The sequence below is a fragment of the Tenebrio molitor genome, chromosome 2, assembly GCF_963966145.1.
Source record: "Tenebrio molitor chromosome 2, icTenMoli1.1, whole genome shotgun sequence".
NCBI classification, from domain to species: Eukaryota; Metazoa; Arthropoda; class Insecta; order Coleoptera; family Tenebrionidae; genus Tenebrio; species Tenebrio molitor.
The window spans coordinates 26,019,019-26,037,679 of NC_091047.1; the positions used below are offsets into that span (position 1 = coordinate 26,019,019).

At 33.8% G+C, this 18,661-nt stretch overlaps 1 protein-coding gene and 1 long non-coding RNA gene across 3 annotated transcripts in view; one reads left to right on the forward strand and one right to left on the reverse strand.

The window, feature by feature from the left end:
• The window catches only part of LOC138122789 (neural cell adhesion molecule 2-like), a 233,298-nt gene extending 216,106 nt beyond the window's left edge, over positions 1-17,192 (reverse strand). Inside the window, exons 1-2 of the mRNA XM_069037083.1 lie at positions 17,132-17,192; positions 16,228-16,399 (exon numbers count right to left, since the gene is read on the reverse strand). Of these exons, the coding sequence (XP_068893184.1) occupies positions 16,228-16,399; positions 17,132-17,192 (233 nt within the window). The remainder of the gene's footprint in view (positions 1-16,227; positions 16,400-17,131) is intronic.
• Positions 12,773-13,897, forward strand: LOC138124836 (uncharacterized). 2 transcript variants are annotated; one of them, XR_011157293.1, is made up of 4 exons: positions 12,792-12,865; positions 12,947-13,155; positions 13,299-13,403; positions 13,461-13,897. It is a non-coding gene; the product is annotated as an uncharacterized lncRNA (long non-coding RNA). The 2 variants fall into 2 exon arrangements; XR_011157292.1 differs by having other exon boundaries at positions 12,773-13,155.
• Positions 17,193-18,661: the final 1,469 nt, after the last annotated feature.

Below are 18,661 nucleotides of genomic sequence, written 5' to 3' on the forward strand. Positions count from 1 at the left end.
ACTCTAGATATTTTTAGTGGAAAAATAAACATTATAAATTTGTTTCACAGTCTAGGACTGGTTTACAAATTTATGACGGGCATGATGACCAACTCAATAGACCGGGACCAATGGCCTAACGTGACTTCCGAATCACGAGATATAATATAGCCTTTTTTTAAATTTCGCCCTGGGTCGGAATCGAACCCGTGATGCTCACGTCCCTGAGCCGAAAGGGACTCCCTTAGGCTATATTCTGCTATATTCTACCGGGTGTCAACTACCAAATCTGGCCATACGGATTTAACATAAAAAATAGTTTTTGCATGATTTCTGGTACCTGTTTCATTAAAAGTTTAACATTTGTAAAACGGCCAAGTTATTAGAAACATTTTTATTCACGATAATAATAATACATATGTAAGACTTGGTTTTTGCCAAAGGGCGTTATCCCCTCAATATTTGACAATTAATCGATTAGACTCATCGGTATAGGTTAAATTAGACAATCTCAGGTACAGTCGTACGATAATCTACAATCGGACTCACCTCCACCTCATTCAGTCATTCCGATAGCTCCCTTCCATACGTTACACTGCCCCCTCAGTACCTGGGGACCGGGATGACCTCATAACCTTATAATCCGCAATGTATGATCGGTGCATTTGGTTGCCACCACCAGCCGTTCCTACAAGATGCGCCCGGTCAACGGCCCAGCCGTGTCATGAGCCAAAGGTGCCCCACCCAGACATCCGGTGCTCAGGAATCATACCATGGTATCTGCTCGAGGTTTTACGCATTAAGATACTGATTTATAGCTCAGGTTGCCCAAACCTGCTATCACCCAGTTACCAACACACCTGGTAACTGTATCTCTAATTCCGGCTCTCACTAGTCTAATTCACTACACCATTTCCGGGCCAGAATTATTCACCTGCCGTCACCCTCGTACTCGTACCTTGGACAGCCCGTCGGTTCCAGCTGCCAAGCCTACACTGCCCCTGTCTCGCCTGTGGGACTCTTAAAAATCACCCCCGAGTCAAGGACCTTTCAGAACATAATTTATGAGCCACATGGTTGGGGTGAAAGAGGTAGTTTTTCTGTTGCGTTTTTAAAATTCTCTTACACATAATAACAAAATATCAGTAGGTTATAATAAATATTGGAATAATTCTCCATTTTGGTTTAAACCATAAACCAGCCGATGATAAAATCTGGTTGTCATATTCTTAAGTTGCCTTTCTTTTACATTTCTGAAGTCCACGACGATGACCTCCCTCAGAAAATCAATATTTGGGTGTCGTGTTTTATAAATTTTGTTTTTAAAACAGACCCACGAAAAGAAGTCACATGGTGTAAGATCAGGAGATCTGGCCGGCCAGTTTATGGTACCACCACGACCAATCCAGCGACAGCAGGACAGCCGTTTTGCTGGAACCAAACCTCTTGATCTTCATGTACAACTTCTTCAATTGCAGGGCCGACTCATTTGTGAATTTAAATTTCCAACCATCTCAAATGGCCTCATTATTTGATTACTAAAAATACCAGCCCAAACATTAATTTTCTGAGGATACTGCGCTCTTGTGGTTAAATTTGTTCGCGGATTTTCTTGAGACAAATATCGAGTGTTGGCTCATTACTTAACGTAAATATATCTACATTGGTCGGTAAAATAAATACAAGACAATAATTTTTCGTCTTGGTTTGCCCTTTCTTGCATTTCTTAGCAAAAAGTAATTATATTTTCTCCACGACCGTTAGTGATTGTAATAATTCCGAAATCATTTTTAATAATACAAAGTAAAATTTTTCACTCTGGGATTGGAATATTTATTCTGAAACACTTGCTTCTTATGTGTTTTGCATGCATTTTCATTCCATAACAAGTAACTGAATGAATATTCCATAATAATGTTCAACGAAATACATAGATTGCCATGGATTTCAAAACTGTCAGCATCTGATATCAATGCGGCGTCCTAATTGTTTTCTGACAAGTTTTAATTTAAATAAACAAAAATTGTTCAGATTAAATTGTTTTTGATTCATACTTTCTGAGCGTGGAGAATTATTACATGGTCGTGGAGAAAATACATTTAATTTTTAGTAACACGATATTGTTTCTTTTTGTCATAGATACACACATTATGAAAAACAACCCTGCCCATTGTATACAACAAACTCATGAGAACAAAACTACAGTGTGGAATAAAATGATTTACATCTAGTTACCTTCGCATTATCCTTGTAAAAATACGAAATGCCGCTCTACAAAAAAAAAAGAAAGCCTAACCTCAAAATATTCCAAAATTCCAAATGCGATTTATTGCGAAGGGATGATTTGAATGCAAAATAGAGATTGAAATTAAAAAGGAGCTAACAAAAGCAAGTCACAACTAGTGTTGAAAGTGGCCACCAACGTTTGTTAATTCAATTTAGTAAATTGTAACAATTGTCAATTCAATTGATGACATTTATTGACAGAACTAATAGTTCGGCACTTCAAAAAAAAAGTAGAGCGGTACAGGAAAATTTACATGTGCAAAAATTCCAAAGGTAACTAGATGTAAATAATTTTATTCCACACTGTATAATAACCATACAGGCTGATTCACGTAGCCCGTTCATTAGAAACTTTCTAATTTCCCCAAATCATATTAATATGAAAATTGGTAGTTGATTATAATCGATTACTCCAAGTTCAAATGAAATATTTTCAAAATGGTGGCACTTCCGGAAATACCGGAAATCGACGCCATCTTAATTTTTTTAAATGGAAAGGCCTCATTTTGACTTCACATTTCGATTCTACGTTAAATTTTGAGTTTAGAGCGTCTTTTTGTCAACACTTATCTGTGATCGTTTTTGACCTATGTCATCTTTTTTGCAAAAAAGCTAGGTTGCAGGGCTTCATTAACAAATTTATAACTCTTGAACCATCTGAAATAAATAATAGATTTTTTTTTGTTGAATTCCTAAAGACCTGGCCGATCTTTTCCGCCATTAGTGAAATTTTTTTATTGTTTTATACGCCTACTGAAATTTTTCAAAATTGCTAATCAAAAAATGTCAAAAACTTTATTTTTTTAAATGGCAACCACCATTTGTGACACTAGATATAAATGTAAAATTTAATTCTAAGCCTACTTTTATATTAACATTGTGTATGCCTAGTCCCAGCCGTTTTAGCGTAATTTCGATTTTTTGAGTAAAATATTGTTTTTTTTTATCAAACAATTGTTTTATTTAAATTTTTATTCAAAAATCACATACAATAAACAGTAAATAACAACGAAATAATAAAAAATAAGCAATTAACAAAAAAATATTTACAATAAATTCATCTACATTAAAATATTTTTTTGTTAATTTGCTTATTTTTTATTGTTTTGTTATCTAATATTTATTGCAATGCTATTTTTGAATAAAAATTCAAATAAAACAATTGATTATAAAAAATTGAAATTACCGCCAAACGGCTGCAAATAAGCATACATAATGTTAATAAAAGTGGCCTTAAAATTTAATTCTACATTTATATCTAGTATCAGAAATGGTAGTTGCCATTTAAAAAAATGAAGTTTTCGACATTTTTTGATTATCAATTTAAAAAAATTGCAGTAGGCGTATGAAACATTGAAAAAATTTCGTTGATAGCGCAAAAAGCGACCAAATCTTTGGTATTTCCGGAAGTGCCGCCATTTTGAAAATATTTCATTTGAACTTGGACTAGTCGGTTAATTACCAATTTTCATATTAATATGATTTTGGGAAATCAAAAAGTTTATAATGAACGGGCTACCTGAATCAGCCTGTATATTCACGCACTCTTACCTGGAAAAGGTTTTTAAGAAAGTTTTAACTTTTAAGTATAGACACTAAAAAATAAAATATTGTATGCACCACGGGAGATATGCATGTTTTTCCCCTCAAAAATCATGTTCATATCTCCCTTAATGCATAAATATCTATTCATTCTAACCTCGTTACAAAATATATCGAGTGTTCAAATGAAACCCTGGGCTGGGAAGGCGTTGGAAACCGTCAATTGTTGTGCTTTTTTAAAGCGTAGATTAATTGGAGCATGTTGACAGCTAACCTAAAATGTAGAGCCAAAAAATTTTTCTTTTTTTTCTTTCTTTGCAATGTTTTACATCAAAAATAGAATAACGTAACGATTCCAATTCTCGAAGCAAATATCTAAGGGCACCCTTTGCTGAAAACAAACATGTTTAATTATGTTGCAATTAAACATAAACAAATGTCATTCGTGTCAAACGGCGGGAAATTCAAACTTTACACTGTTCAAGACGGTTTAATTTTTCCAACGCCTACTCAGCCCAGGATTTCATTTGAACACGCGATACTATTTTACGTTTACATCAAAAATTTCCTGATGGCATTGTAGCTTGTACAGATGATAATTATAGCTGTCAATTGGGTCGATTCTGTAACGTCGTCGCTATGAAGCTATCCCGTAGTGATGTCGCTTGCAAACACTTTTCTTAGCAAGCTTAATAGCGACTTATTTAAAATGGAAAATGTAAATTCTAAGCGATTGAGTCAATTTACAGAATACGAATATACTAAAAAACTCGCTAAGTAACGATCGCCTTTGTTTTAGTGATATAGTTACGAGTAGCTAGCGATATGGGATACAGAATCCTAAATATGACATTAAACAAATAGGAGTATATTTCATAGCAACATAGCCTATGGCCAGGTTTGGTGGTTGATGCCCGGTATAATTAATTACTCTAGAATTTATGTTATAGACACCTTTGCGTTTAGATTTAATTAACTGATGGATAGCTGTTTTTACCTCATTAAAGCAGAATTTATCAAGAATTATTGAAATGTTTTTTTAAATAAACGTTTTCACACATATAATGAGTTTTAACTTGTATCAAACTTTTACTCTTCTTAGGATACGTTATAAATTACAATATCAATATCCCTAACTTTTTTCGATCAGTTTATTTAGCAGTGTTATAATATTCTATAAAATTAAGGTATCTGCAGTTTGATCACAGTGTTTTTTAATATTATTCCATAATCATTTTTCTTATTATTTGTACAGGGTGTTTTCGAAGTTGAGGTGTTCCTTTTAACATGTGATAGTATCCGTTGTTCTAAAGAGTTCTAGCCAAAATCACCTTATTAAAATGTGTACGGCAATGAAGATACAATAAGTTAATTTTTTTGAAATTTTTGAAACCGGTCCTGCTCAAATTTGCCCTGATTTGTTAGAAATTAGAATTGACAAAAAAAATCAAATGAGCATGGACGTTAATCAAAAAAACTGTCCGAGTTGTCATCTAATTAGTCGGAATGGCTTTACCATTACGAAAATAATGAGCTCACAGATATATGGGCAATGTTATTAGAATACAGCTGCGGCATCCAGAGAGTACGCAGAACGATTTCCGGAAAGACACCATCCTGGGCCCTGTCAGTTATAAATCTAGTACAGCGGAGAAATAGACAGGATCGGACTCAAAATTTTAGAAAACAATAAAAATATATACAATCAATTATCTCCGTTAATACAAACATTTTACTAAAAAGATTTAGGCTAAAATTCTTAAGAATAATGTATAGTACCTCATATTACAAGTAACGCCTCAACTTCGAAAGCACCCTGTATAGGCATTCTTATAAGATTTTATTGACAGCCGTGCCTAAAATAGATACTTTACGCACTGTTGTACATAAAGTACACTCAAACGTCTATTGCTGTTAATTCTTCGCAAACTTTGCGTATGCTTACCTCTTATTCACGACGTAAAACTCCATAAAAGTAGTTTTTAGGTAAAACAAAAATTGTAATGGCTTCGAATTTATTAACACCCTAAAAATGTAGGTCATTTGCGTTTGCAACAAGGTCTTCAATTTTTATATACGAGACAAAAACCTGACATTAACCTTTAGATCGACCACCAAAATATTTTTTATCAATCCACAGAATGAATATTAATGCCTTATTCAATAATTTATGCGGGCAACTTGATTCAAGTATGGTTGAACTGAGTACAACTTCACAGTAAACATGCATTAAACCACTTAATGATTAATATTTACTAATCAGATTTACCTAGATAGTTCAATAGAATGTATGTGTGTGTGTGCCGAAACCCATTTTATGTTAAACCCTAGCTTCCGTCTCTAAGTCTTGTTCTGCAAGATATCAAAATTACATCAAACAATTTAAATAATTATGTTTTATCAATCACTTACGCCGCAATATAACATGAATATCATTAAAATAATGGCGGACTTGCATTCGACAGCATGCACGACATGTTCTTGCCGACCCTAACGCTCATGTACCCTAAGGACACCCTCTAATCATCTCACGTGATCGATGTCGGTATCGATACGGCATTATTCTGCGTTCTAAATAAATTCCGTCCTTATAAACTCGAAAAATGCTGTTGTTACGCTAAAAACGTATCAGATATATTATCGAGTGCACGTACCAACCTTCACGTGAAAAATTGCTAAGCAGTGCATACACTGACCTTTAAAGGGCGAAGTAATATATCAAAATCGACGATATTCGACTATGCAAACTATTGGCAAGTTGAGTGCTTCGAAGGGTGAGACTGACTCCTTGGGAGGATGGCGGGACCGTAAAAAATAGATTAAATCAGGACAAAAAATATTTTGGTTGGATGTTGGCAGTTTTGCAAAGGATATTAAATAGCGACGGATTCACCGCTATCTCAAAAAACGATTAGGTATGTGGTATTCGGTAGATTCTTGTCTCAAAGGTAAAGCGGAACCAGATTCTTATAATTAACAAATAAACAATTTAACAATACATTAATAAATAATATAATAAGTTGTTGTTTTAGTTGGTTGTGAACAACGAGGCGGAGACTGAGTCTGCGATAATAATGTAGTAAGTATCCCACGTTGTGCCTACAAAATTATTTTATCTACGACCGTTTAAGATAATTCAAAGTTTCCATTTGAATAAAATGAAATAAAAAAATCAAAGTAAAAAGTAACGTTCTTATTTTCGTTTTAGTGAAAGTTTGCGAATAGAAAATGAGTTACGTACTCGTATTTACATTTTTTTTTTATAATTTACTCGTGGCAGGTCCGTGCGGCAATAGTTATTTACGAACCGAGTGCGAAAAGACGTTTTTCGCGGATGAGCGCAGTATGTGAGGCACGAGCAACGAACGATCGAGTGCTTCATTTGCGCGAAGTAAAAATATTTAACGAAATGAAGTAGGTATTGGATTCAATTACATAAAATGTGGCTAACAGAATCAAAGAATTTTTATGACCCGTTATATGACCGCGTTCTGACTGTGTACTAATTACGAAGTCCAAAATTTTATTTCATCAAACGTAGCTGGAGATCATTCCAGGAGATTAAACAAAATTTCGCTACTTCTCATACTTTGCTTATACCATTAAATAGCAATAAAAACAGTGCGTGGTCACGAAGACATTTCTATATAATTGGATTGACAAGCCCTTCTGTGGAACAGACCTAAATGCAAGCAAGCCGCCCCCGAAATTTTACACACTACATTAAGTAATTAGCACAAAATTGAATGTAAAGATAATAAAAAATTCCGGGCGCGTACTGGATTGAAGTACTCGGGAAAGTACGCAATAAAACGCAAACAGCGAGGAAAAAATGGTTAACAAGGCTTGATAGTTTAATTTAGAGGGTTGTTCGTGCAGACTTTAGTTTAACGGTATTGTTATCGAATGCAATATGTGTCGACCTGAATTTTAATTGGTCGTAACTTTTTTATGAAACACATTTGTCTTAATAAAAGATAATAACGAACGCGGCTGGATACATAAAACAGCGTCGCTTGCTGTTATGATAATGATAATAACTGTGACTGATAATGAGAACTGCATAACGTTGCCACTTTGTAGCGAACTGATTTATGACGGCCGGACTTTAACTAGGTGGAAGTCTTGCTGGCTGTAATAGACCGGCGACTTTGTATAAAATAAGCAAATATTTGCTCAAATCCACTTTCTCGTAAACGGAATGAAATTGCAGACAAACGGTCAAATTACTCGTTGCTCATTTATACATCGCGGTTTGCATACTCTGAATTAATTCAATAGAAGGTTTTTTAACGCGAAGTAAAAAAAATCAAAATTTATATGAGCGTTTCTCACTGAGAGCTCGATCGTGAAAAGCGAAAGTTGGCTCTTGGATTGATTCATACAGATTTACCTGTAATCATCAATATGAGTTATATCTGCCAACAACAATTACTCACCTGCAAGAATTTTCAATAGAAATCTGTTTTTTACGTACTTTGGTGATTTATACTACAATACAGTTATAAAAAGCATTCAAAAAAATTGTGGTCAAGTGGAGACGGTGCTGCTTTTGATTGCGCTATTGTATGGCGCTCAACTGTCACAGATTTCAAACGTCATGTCTTCAAAAAACATCCAGCGCTATGAATTAGCTCTTTTGCAAAAAATTTTTTCTGAACTAACCAACGTGGATTTTCCTGGGTTTGGTATATTTACAATAAAATGATGACTAAAGTGAAGTTATGTATGTGAAATAAATGTCAAACCATACCAACTAAAAGGACAACCTGCATTTGTAAGAGGAAGACAAAATCAAATTTTTTGAACGCTCGTTGCAAATCAAGTTAAGTTAGGTTAAACTGTAACATCTTTTCTAGTTTTGAAAATTAGACTGATGCGAAGTCCTGTATGGGTTGACTTAGACTTAGCTCATTTGGCATATTTCTTGACACAGAAATACTAAACATAAGCTTAAGAATCTATATCTACATCAAACCTAAGTCAATAAGAACATTTTTCCTACAGTAACTGGATCTATCTGCTATGTCTTATGCAGAAAAATTGCCTTGAAATATTAAAGAAAGGCATTTGAATTGACCAGCTTTGTTTTCTTCTATGCAGAAACATGATAAGCTCAATTGGCTTAAGATTGTTTTAGCTTACGTTCTTTTAGTATTTGGATATTTTGAGTGAATATAATATAACTGAACTGAAAGGGTCGCGTCCACCACTTCGAAGACTTCATAATTTTGTTATCGGGTACAGGATTCACTTTGTTGTTTTATTAACAGTCTTGCTTGTTTTGTCTGATTCTTTAACGTAATTAGACACTAACATCAAGATTCCTGTGGAGTAGACTAAACACGAATTAATTTTAATTCCTTCTTTATCACGTTACAGCGATAGTAATGTCTCTTTAACCGAAAAACATTGTTTCAAGCTGTAAAATAAACTTTGCTGATTATTCTTTAATTTTCGGGTTATTCAACTTTCTTCTTGCTTGTTTTCGTTGTCTTTAACTAATATCTGGGGCAACAGGTATTATGTATTATTCATCGAAAAAATGTTCTAAATTAAAACTGTTAAAATCTTTGAATAAAATGGGCAAATGAAAAATTTTACAAAACAGAAAGAATCAAAATTTCAATTTTTTGAAAGCCTAATTATCCTCTATTCGAGCTCCTGAACGCTTTTATTGTTATGGAAGCAAGCACGAATAGCAGATGAGTTCCTTATTGCCAACAACAACGAAAGCATGAGTGAAAACTGAAAAAAAAATCGGAAAATATTTCTTATGCTCGAATCAGATTTTAGAAGAAAAGTGCATCAACTCCAAGTAATTACTTGAGAAGATATATTTATTTTAAATGTGAACCTGCGATATTTCAGTTTTCAACATAATATTGATTAAAACAAATTTTTTGACCTGTGATATGCATGAAATAAATTTCCACTTGTCAATTTTGTGAAGTGTGAAAAATTTTCGGAAATTTTATTATTGCTATGAGAATCGCCCTCAAATGTCACATGATTTATATTGACAAATCACAACCCCGAATTGTTTGAATAGCAACCAATCACAATTTAATTAAGCGGAAATTTTCCCTAGGGAAAATTTCTGATATAATTGACCTAGGGAAAACATTTTTTGGGCAATTCTCTTCCGAATATACCTCGGGACAGATATATATCGCCATAAATTTTTTCTTGCAGTCCAACACTCGTGTTTGTCGCTCAAAATTACCCTCGGGCTGGCGCCCTCGCTTGCTACAAACACTCGTGTGTGAGGACTGCTCGAAAAAATTTCCGGCAATATATCTGTCCCTTGGTATATTATACAGTGTGGAAACCACTTATGGAATAAATTCAGTAATTTCAAAACTAATGACATTTGTCAAAAACGCTGAAACAGGTCGATTTTTATTTCTCATGGTACTTATTTTAAGTTGGTTCACTTGTTCATGACGTCATCCATTTTTGAGCTATGACGTCATCACCATTTTTTTTAAATGACAACACTGACTTTTTTCTTCTTTTTCTGATAGACCTACTACGTAAACGATTAATGAAAAAAATTGGTACCTTAGATAACAATTTTTTTGAGAAAATGAAAAATTTTACTTCAAAAATTTAATTTAATTTTTAATGTAAAAATTTTAATTGACCTTAAACAGAAACAAACAAACATCTAAGGTTAACAATAAAATGTAACGCAAATGTTGAAATTATCCCCCGCCAACTTTTGACACTGTACACAGCGCTCAATAATGTCAGGGTTGATTTGTTCCATTTCAGCGCGAATTCTCTGTCATAAATCTTGTAAATTATTTGGTGTATTAAAGCAAACCCTCGATTTTAAATAACCACATAGAAAAAAAAATAAGTACATTAAAAATTAAATTAAATTTTTGAAATAAAATTTGTTATTTTCTAAAAAAAATTGTTATGTAAGGTACCAATTTTTTTCATTCATCGTTTAGGTAGTAGGAAGGTCTATCAGAAAGAGAAGAAAAAAGTGGGGGTTGTCATTTAAAAAAATTGGAGATGACGTCATAGCTCAAAAATGGATGACGTCATGAACAAGTGAAGTAACTTGAAGTAAGCATTATTAAAAACAAAAATTGACCTGTTTCAGCGTTTTCGGCAAATGTCATTAGTTTTGAAATTACTGAATTTATTCCATAAGTAATTTCCACACTGTATATGAAAACTGCACCAAATGTAAGCTTTCTATTGGATGTTTATTGCAGGCATTTCCGAAAATGATTCATGCACGAGAGAAATGATAACTGACAATTATTTGCTTAGTCATCAGTATTATACACTAATTAAAACGAAAAAAAACTACTTCTTTGTTGTGTTAGATTTTATTTCTGATACCAAAAAACCGATGAAAGTTTACACTTAGTAAACAGCGTCGAGAATAAAGGTTTGGAGCAAAACTGTTATCTTATAAACAGTTGATGTATTGAAGCCATAAAACCCCAAAAAGTGCAATTTTTTTTACAAAGATTCAGATTACTAGATTGTTAGGCCCGTCGCTCTAATAAATTGAAGAGGATCACTCAAGACGACAAGTAGCCCGAATCTAAAATAATAGTCGCGCTGCCATAAAGAGGGCCTTGGGTAAGGCATCGAATCTATGGTGTTGTTAGAAGACAACCTCCCAGAGAGAAGATCGTTTGATAAGGCTTTGGGTCACCCGAGTACGCAGAAGTACTGCTGCAACGCTCCAAAATTAGCTTGCAGAGATAACAGGAACGGCAGAATACCTAAGTACCCAAACAATACTGAACAGCTTTCACGAACGTGAGTTTAACGCAAGAAGAACAGCTAAAGTACTCCCTTTAAGTCCTGAACAGCGTAGAGCAAGAAGGTTATTTCCTCAACATGTTGATTGGAACTGTTCACTGACGAATCCAGATTCTGTTTGCATCACATTGACGGACGAGTTTGAGTGTGAAGACGCCCAGGGAAATGGTATTTAGACTCTACCCTAGAAGAAAAGGTTCCATTTGGAGGAGAGTCCATAATGGTTTTGGGGTGGTATACTCGTAACTTCGAATGGACGCACGTTGCTAATTCGCGAGGGGTCTATGACTGCGTAGTTTTAGAACCATATGTGGCACCATTTGCAAAGAATATGGGTCCAGAATTCATTCTGCAGCAGGATAATGCCCAAAATGTTCAGGTAATGGATTGGCCCGCCCGCACTCCAGACCTCAATACAATTGAACACATCTGAGACACACTTGGGCAGGGATTGAAGGAATTTAGCCAGTCCGATACCTTCAACACGTTGAAAAAATTCTTCTGGACGAATAAGAAGAGATGGTTCTTCCGGTTATTCGAAATTTAATTAAGTATGCCCCGTCGTTGTGCGGAAGTATTGCGGGTTAGAGGAGGCCATGCCCATTATTCATTTCGCACTTTTGTTTCCTTTTCAAAATACATTTCAATATATGTACATTTTTGCATTTAATTTTTTTCCTGTAAGTATCACAAGCAAATTACAACAGATTATTAGAATTTTTAGAGAACAAACTCCTATATTGCAATAACAACAACATCTTCATAAAGGTGGTTCTTTTTTCGTTTTGATTAGTGTAAGTATAATAGAAAATTATAGCTTGTTCTAATGAATTTAACGAGTTCTGTCATTTTATTATCGTTAAAGCCTTGAATACAGACTTTGATAATTTGATATGTTTTTCTGAGACCTCGGAGTGTCGAAGGCAATTGTTGCAAAATTTCTACCATCCGACAGTATTAGTAGAGATAATTTAATTTTCTTTTCTTCAAACACAAGTAAAAATGACATTATAATGCTGTCTCACTTCATTGCCATGGCATCTGACGAGCTAATGAGCGGTAGATAATAGCTATTTATGTAGTTAGTTGCAAAATGAGAGTGTTTTTCGCATGAGACGTGAAAATTGTCCCAACGAACGAAGTGAGTTGGGCAACACGTCGAATGCGAATGCGAAAAACACTCGGTTTTGCAACGAATCACATACAAGATTTTTTCTAATTCCTCATAAAATTGTTAAAAAAAACAAGAAATATTTAAATTTTAGTAAGTACCTAATTAAATCATTCTACCATTGAATTTGTCAAGGAATTTATGTTTCGCTTTACTATGACAATATGTAAACAGAAAAAAAATCCACAAAATCACAATTTGGTATCAATTTGGTCCCTCAAATGAGTGATTCCGAAGAAAGTGTGGGTGCAGATATTGAAGCTGCAGCGGAAGCTGCTATTTCGACCTTGTTACCAGCGAAGTCGCGAGCTGTTTATGAGTTAAGTTATCAACGCTTCGACCAGTGGTTGGGTTTGAGGAAGTTGGAATGCATATCCGAAAAAGTAATGTTAGCTTATTTCATGCAAAGGTCTAAAATGCTGAAACCATCAACAATGTGGAGCGAGTATTCAAAACTAAGAACAACCATTTATTTCAATAAAAAGGTAGATATTAGCAAATTCAACAATTTGTTGCATTCTTGAAGAGACAGAGTGAAGGCTATCGCGGGAAGAAATCGAAGGTTTTTACCAAGGATGAAGTCCATGCATTTTTAAAAGAAGCCAACGATGAAACATATTTAATGTTAAAGGTACAAGAAAAAAATTATTAGAGAAGAATTACATTACAAAATAATCATCTTTTTCAGGTTTTACTAATTGTCGGTATATCAGGAGCCTGCCGTAGGCAAGAACTACTTCAGTTGTCTATAAAAGACATAGAAGATATGGGAGAATTCCTGAAGATTCAGATCCTTGAAACTAAAACAAAAGTACCACGAGAATTTACCATAACTCCGGGAAATGTTAGTAGATTAAATTTATTAGAAGTCTTTCGAAGATATTCTTCATTGCGATCTAAAAATACACGGCACCAGAGATTTTTTGTTGGTTATAGACTTGGAAAATGCATTGCCCACCCTGTTGGAATAAATACTATTGGCGGCGCTCCAAAACAAATAGCCACTTTCCTTGGTTTGAAGAATCCCGAAGAATACACCGGTCACGCTTTCCGCCGTAGTTCGGCTACATTATTAGCTGAATCCGGAGCAGATACGTCGATTTTGAAACAGTCAAATCCCAGAGAAAAATAATTACTTATCGGTTGATAGTTATCATGAGATGTCTGCTGTATCGTCAAACAATGAAATTTCAGACGAACTTAACTTGTCATCATCATTAACAGAAGGTTTCCATATTTCACATTTACATAATTGTACTGTAAATATATACCGGGTGTAGAATTGGTTTACGAGACATAGGATTTTACATGTAAAAATAAGGAGATCCAATTATTGGCTCCCCTAATAATTTTATGGCAAAATGGTTAAAATGAAAGTTAGAGAGAATTAAAAGTACTGTCTAATTTCACTCTTTGTTTTTTTCTAACATCTTGTGGTACTGAAAGAAAAGCAAGAAAGGAGTTAAGACAAAAATACTAAAAAGCAGTACTAGCAATGAAATTTTACTTCTAAAATTATTTGTCGGGTGGTTTTACTATTATTTAATTTTCTTTTGATCTGCCCTTCAAATGAACTCGTACAGGACTACAGGACCAATGAAAAGGTATCTTCCATTAAATGTTCAAACTTCTCTCAAATTCTTCGAATTGTTTCTATGGCTGAAATTGGTCGTTCTGGGAAACCTGAAGCAAATGTTGCTTGGAAGTTTCGTAAAGAAGATCCTCCATAATACCATTTAAAGAAATAAATAAAATTTCATGCCTAGAAGTACTTTTTAGTATTTTTGTGTTAACTCTTTTCTTGCCTTTCTTTCAGTACCACAAGATGATAGAATAAAACTAAGATTGAAATTAGAGAGTAATTTTAATTCTCTCTAACTTTCATTTTAACCATTTTGCCATAAAATTGTTAGGGGAGCCAATAATTGAAACTCTTTATTTTTACATGTAAAATCCTATGTCTCGTAAACCAATTCTACACCCGGTATAATAAATCATCCACTTAATTATTCTTAATTGAATTTGACACTTTTTTTTCGCATTAATGCAAAAAAGTGACAATCAAAACGCATTAGTGCAAAAAAGAACGTCATTTTGACATTCAAAACGACAACATAAAATTCGACATTTTACAACGGAATTAGAAAAAGTTATTATTTCCGCTGACGAGCGGCAGATAAAGTAAACTACTTAAATCATTTGAAATTTCTGACTTAAATAATAACAAATTCGTTTCTGAATGTGACATACTCGTATTAAAAGCACTTCGTTCGGCAGCCAAACTACCAGCCTCAGCACATAAAACTTCATTCTTGCTCCTAATAACATAATATACTAGTACCTACAATCGTGTAAAAAGTAGGCACTTTTTGCACTAAAAATCGTTGTCAAAGTTGACGCTTAGTGAACTGACGGAATCGTGCCATAAAACTTTTAGTACACGCTTTCCTGACACAGAACTGTCAGAATACAACAATACAATTTGTCGGGAACATTGTTTAGAAGTAGGTTGCTAAACGACGTGGTTCTCAAACGGCTTTGGTTATTCATAAAATATTGAATCAATAATAATAATTTTATACAAATTTATGTTGAAGCCGGTGATCTTACGATCGTAGATAAAATGTTGTAAGACATACGTGTAAAAAGTTCCTTTGTTGCACTCACATCCTTTAAAATACTCCCTCGTACCTCGGTCGTATTTTAAACCCGTTCGTGCGATAAAGGATAACTTTTTACAATTATATCTTAAATAACTATTAATTAAGATTCGATTTTTATTTAAAATTTCATAATCACGTCTGCAAAATACATAAATACCGAATTGAAACTAACCTAATAAAAAAAAATATATTTAGTTGTATAATTCAGTTGAGAACAATAGCGGAATTGATTGTTTCGAGCAGAACCTGAGGTTGCACTTGATTAACTGCGTGCGAACAAGATCTTAAAAATATATTTTTACGATTCATACATCAGCAATAAAGGCACAAGTAATATTTCATTTTGTTTGTTAGCAACACCTTCCCCATTTTCTCTTTTCATTCTCATAAAACCTCCAACCTCGTTTCGTGTAGTACGCGTGATAACGACCTTTTTATTTCAGATTTTCAAAGTAAATTAAGTTTTTGCATGAAACTATCAGTTACCGCTGGAACAATTTCAATTTGAATTGGAAGCACACTTCAGGCAATTTGCAAATTAATGACGTTCCGGAACCGAATCTTAGACTGTTATGTGTCAGCTTCAATGAAAGACTTGCGCTCTTGACGTACACTAAAATATTTATGTTGAACCGAATTCGTAACGAAAATTCACTAATTTGTGCCGTATATCAAAATATTTATGTCAACTTTACGACTGGTGCGTGTTAAGTGTTTTAGGAAAATTACGTTATCGGCCTCTACGATTTTTTTCTGAGATATTGCGATATTATTTTTCGGGGAGAAACTCACCTGTAAATGGGGTAGCCGGAGCCGTGCTGGAACCAGAAGACCATGTACACCTTATCGTGATTATTGGGAGGGGTCACATCACAGGGTAAACTAACACTTTTTCCTTCCACAGCTTCAATGTCTTGCGTCACAACCACTGCAACAGAAGAAAGGAATGTTAATTGGAATCGCGCTTATCAGGGCAGGACTGGATTGTTCTCTTTAATTGAACTTATTGTATTCATTATGTACAGTGGGTTGGTGAAATAGTAAAATTATAAAAGTGGTTTTCCTTTTTTTATTCTTTGAAGTCAAAGCATATTAATATAAAAATTAATTTTGATGATAATCAAATTAAGATGTGCCTTCCATGAAGGAAATGAGTTTTCCAATGTTTAAAATATTCTGTTCATAATTCACCCTCCTCGCATGATAGTAAACTAGAGAGCTTTTTCCTCCGAGCGGTCGGTATCTTGTGTGACAACAAAAAGCAACTTCGGCACGGAATTTTAATTGAAATTGTTTTGGGTCAGTCCGAACCGAAAGTTTTCCCCTTTTTCCGGCGTGTCTGCGTATGTAAAAAAATGTGTCGGCAATAAATTTCGGCTATTTCCAAATCTTTCCTTTATACACATGAGAGATTCCGGCCGTTAAAAAGCTTCGCTGTTAAGTTTCCATCGGAATATAGGCAAACAAAATAGAAAAGCTATAAAAGCCCGGGTGTGATGTTCCATAAAGTACCGTCATGAAGTGCAGAGGGGGTGTTTGGGAGAAATTTCAGATATCATAAACTGGCCGAGAGTCGTATGGGCTGGCCGCAGAATTGCGTATTTTTACTACACCACTCGGTCGATGGATATTTTGCCTGTTTTATATTCGAACCGGTCCCTATTGAAATTCGACTGGAGTTGTTTGGAGGTTAAACCTGAATATTTCCGAGACTTAGGGAGGGTCTGCCTCGCACCAAGATTTAAATGCGGGGCCATTGATGGAAAAGTTATATTTTGGATTACAATAAAATAAAACTCGTTCCTGATACGGCGTTTTCCTGCTAAAGTTTTCCTCTATATCTTGAACGGTAATAAATATACAACCGAACCACCAAGAATAGTTAATGAAACTTTAAGAAATAGTTCATCCTTACAAATGCATGTACTTTTTGTTTCAGTTTTCAGTCAAACCAAACGGGTGACAAATAATTCTAGGAAAAATATTATGATGACCAAATTAGCTTCTCTTTCTTTCCGCTTGAACTAACGACATAATTATTTTTTGTTCAGTTTACTTGATGCTTAATATTACCAGATCTTCTGCCTGTTACTTGAAGACTATTTTTATTGTTGTTAGCTAGTCCAAAATATTACCAATTATAACTTATAGACAATTCTTTCATGTTAACTCGCTTCTAAATTTCACATTATATTAATTATTATTAATTGACACATTAATGGAGGATCAAATTTAATTTTTCTCTTCCAAATAAGTATAATTTTGTCACTCTTATTTTACTTACTTCCAATGATAATTCTTTCACAAATTTAACACTTTCCTTGTTTACAATTTCTTGGAATTTTCTATTAACCTTGTCTTTAAATTTTATATTTTTTATTGTTATTGGCCACTAATATTTTTGAATTTTTATTTATTTTTCAAAGAAAAAATTTACCTTTAATAAAACGAAATAACGAAAGTACACCCACCAGCAGAAAAAGCGGAACACCATTATTATTTAAAAATTTATTTTTACTAATATTATTGAACCTTCAAGAGTTAATAATATTGCAACAAGAGACAGGTGTCTTAAAATTTATAAGTTTGAAAATTGTTATTTTTCTGGTTACGACAAAAGAAAATAAATGAATTAATGTCCGATTTTTTTTTTGTGAACCGCTTGAAGATAAAATAGTATATATCATTCAAACCAGAAGGTATTTTTGTGCTTCACCCAGTTGCGATCTCGAATTCGTCTCGGACTTAGCCATAAAAAGACGCACTTCTGCTTTTAATGATGTAATCTCGTATTATTCCTTTTCGAGAGGATTTCCCTTACTATTTCAACGTGGAAACGCTGCAAGCATTCGGGGCACTTTTCTAGATTCCGCATTATTATCGGAAATTTTTGTATTGTAAACCAAAAATGTTATGTACTTTTATATAATTTTTTAATATACAATTTGTAGTGTTTTTTTGCACTTGATTAAAGTCATAGTGAAAGAATTTTTTTTCTAGTTTTTTCACATTACTAATTATCTACTCTACACAATGGTTAAGATTTGATTTAGCCTCAAACAAAAATTTTTCTTTACTTTTCACTATGTTACTAATTTCTTTCTTAGGAACACGCAGATTTTTATAAAAAAAATTTCTACTCATCTAAGAATATTGAACTGCATTTTTTCCATTCTCTTTTAGATTTACATTTCTTTTGATCACTATTTAAGACGTTTAGTGATAT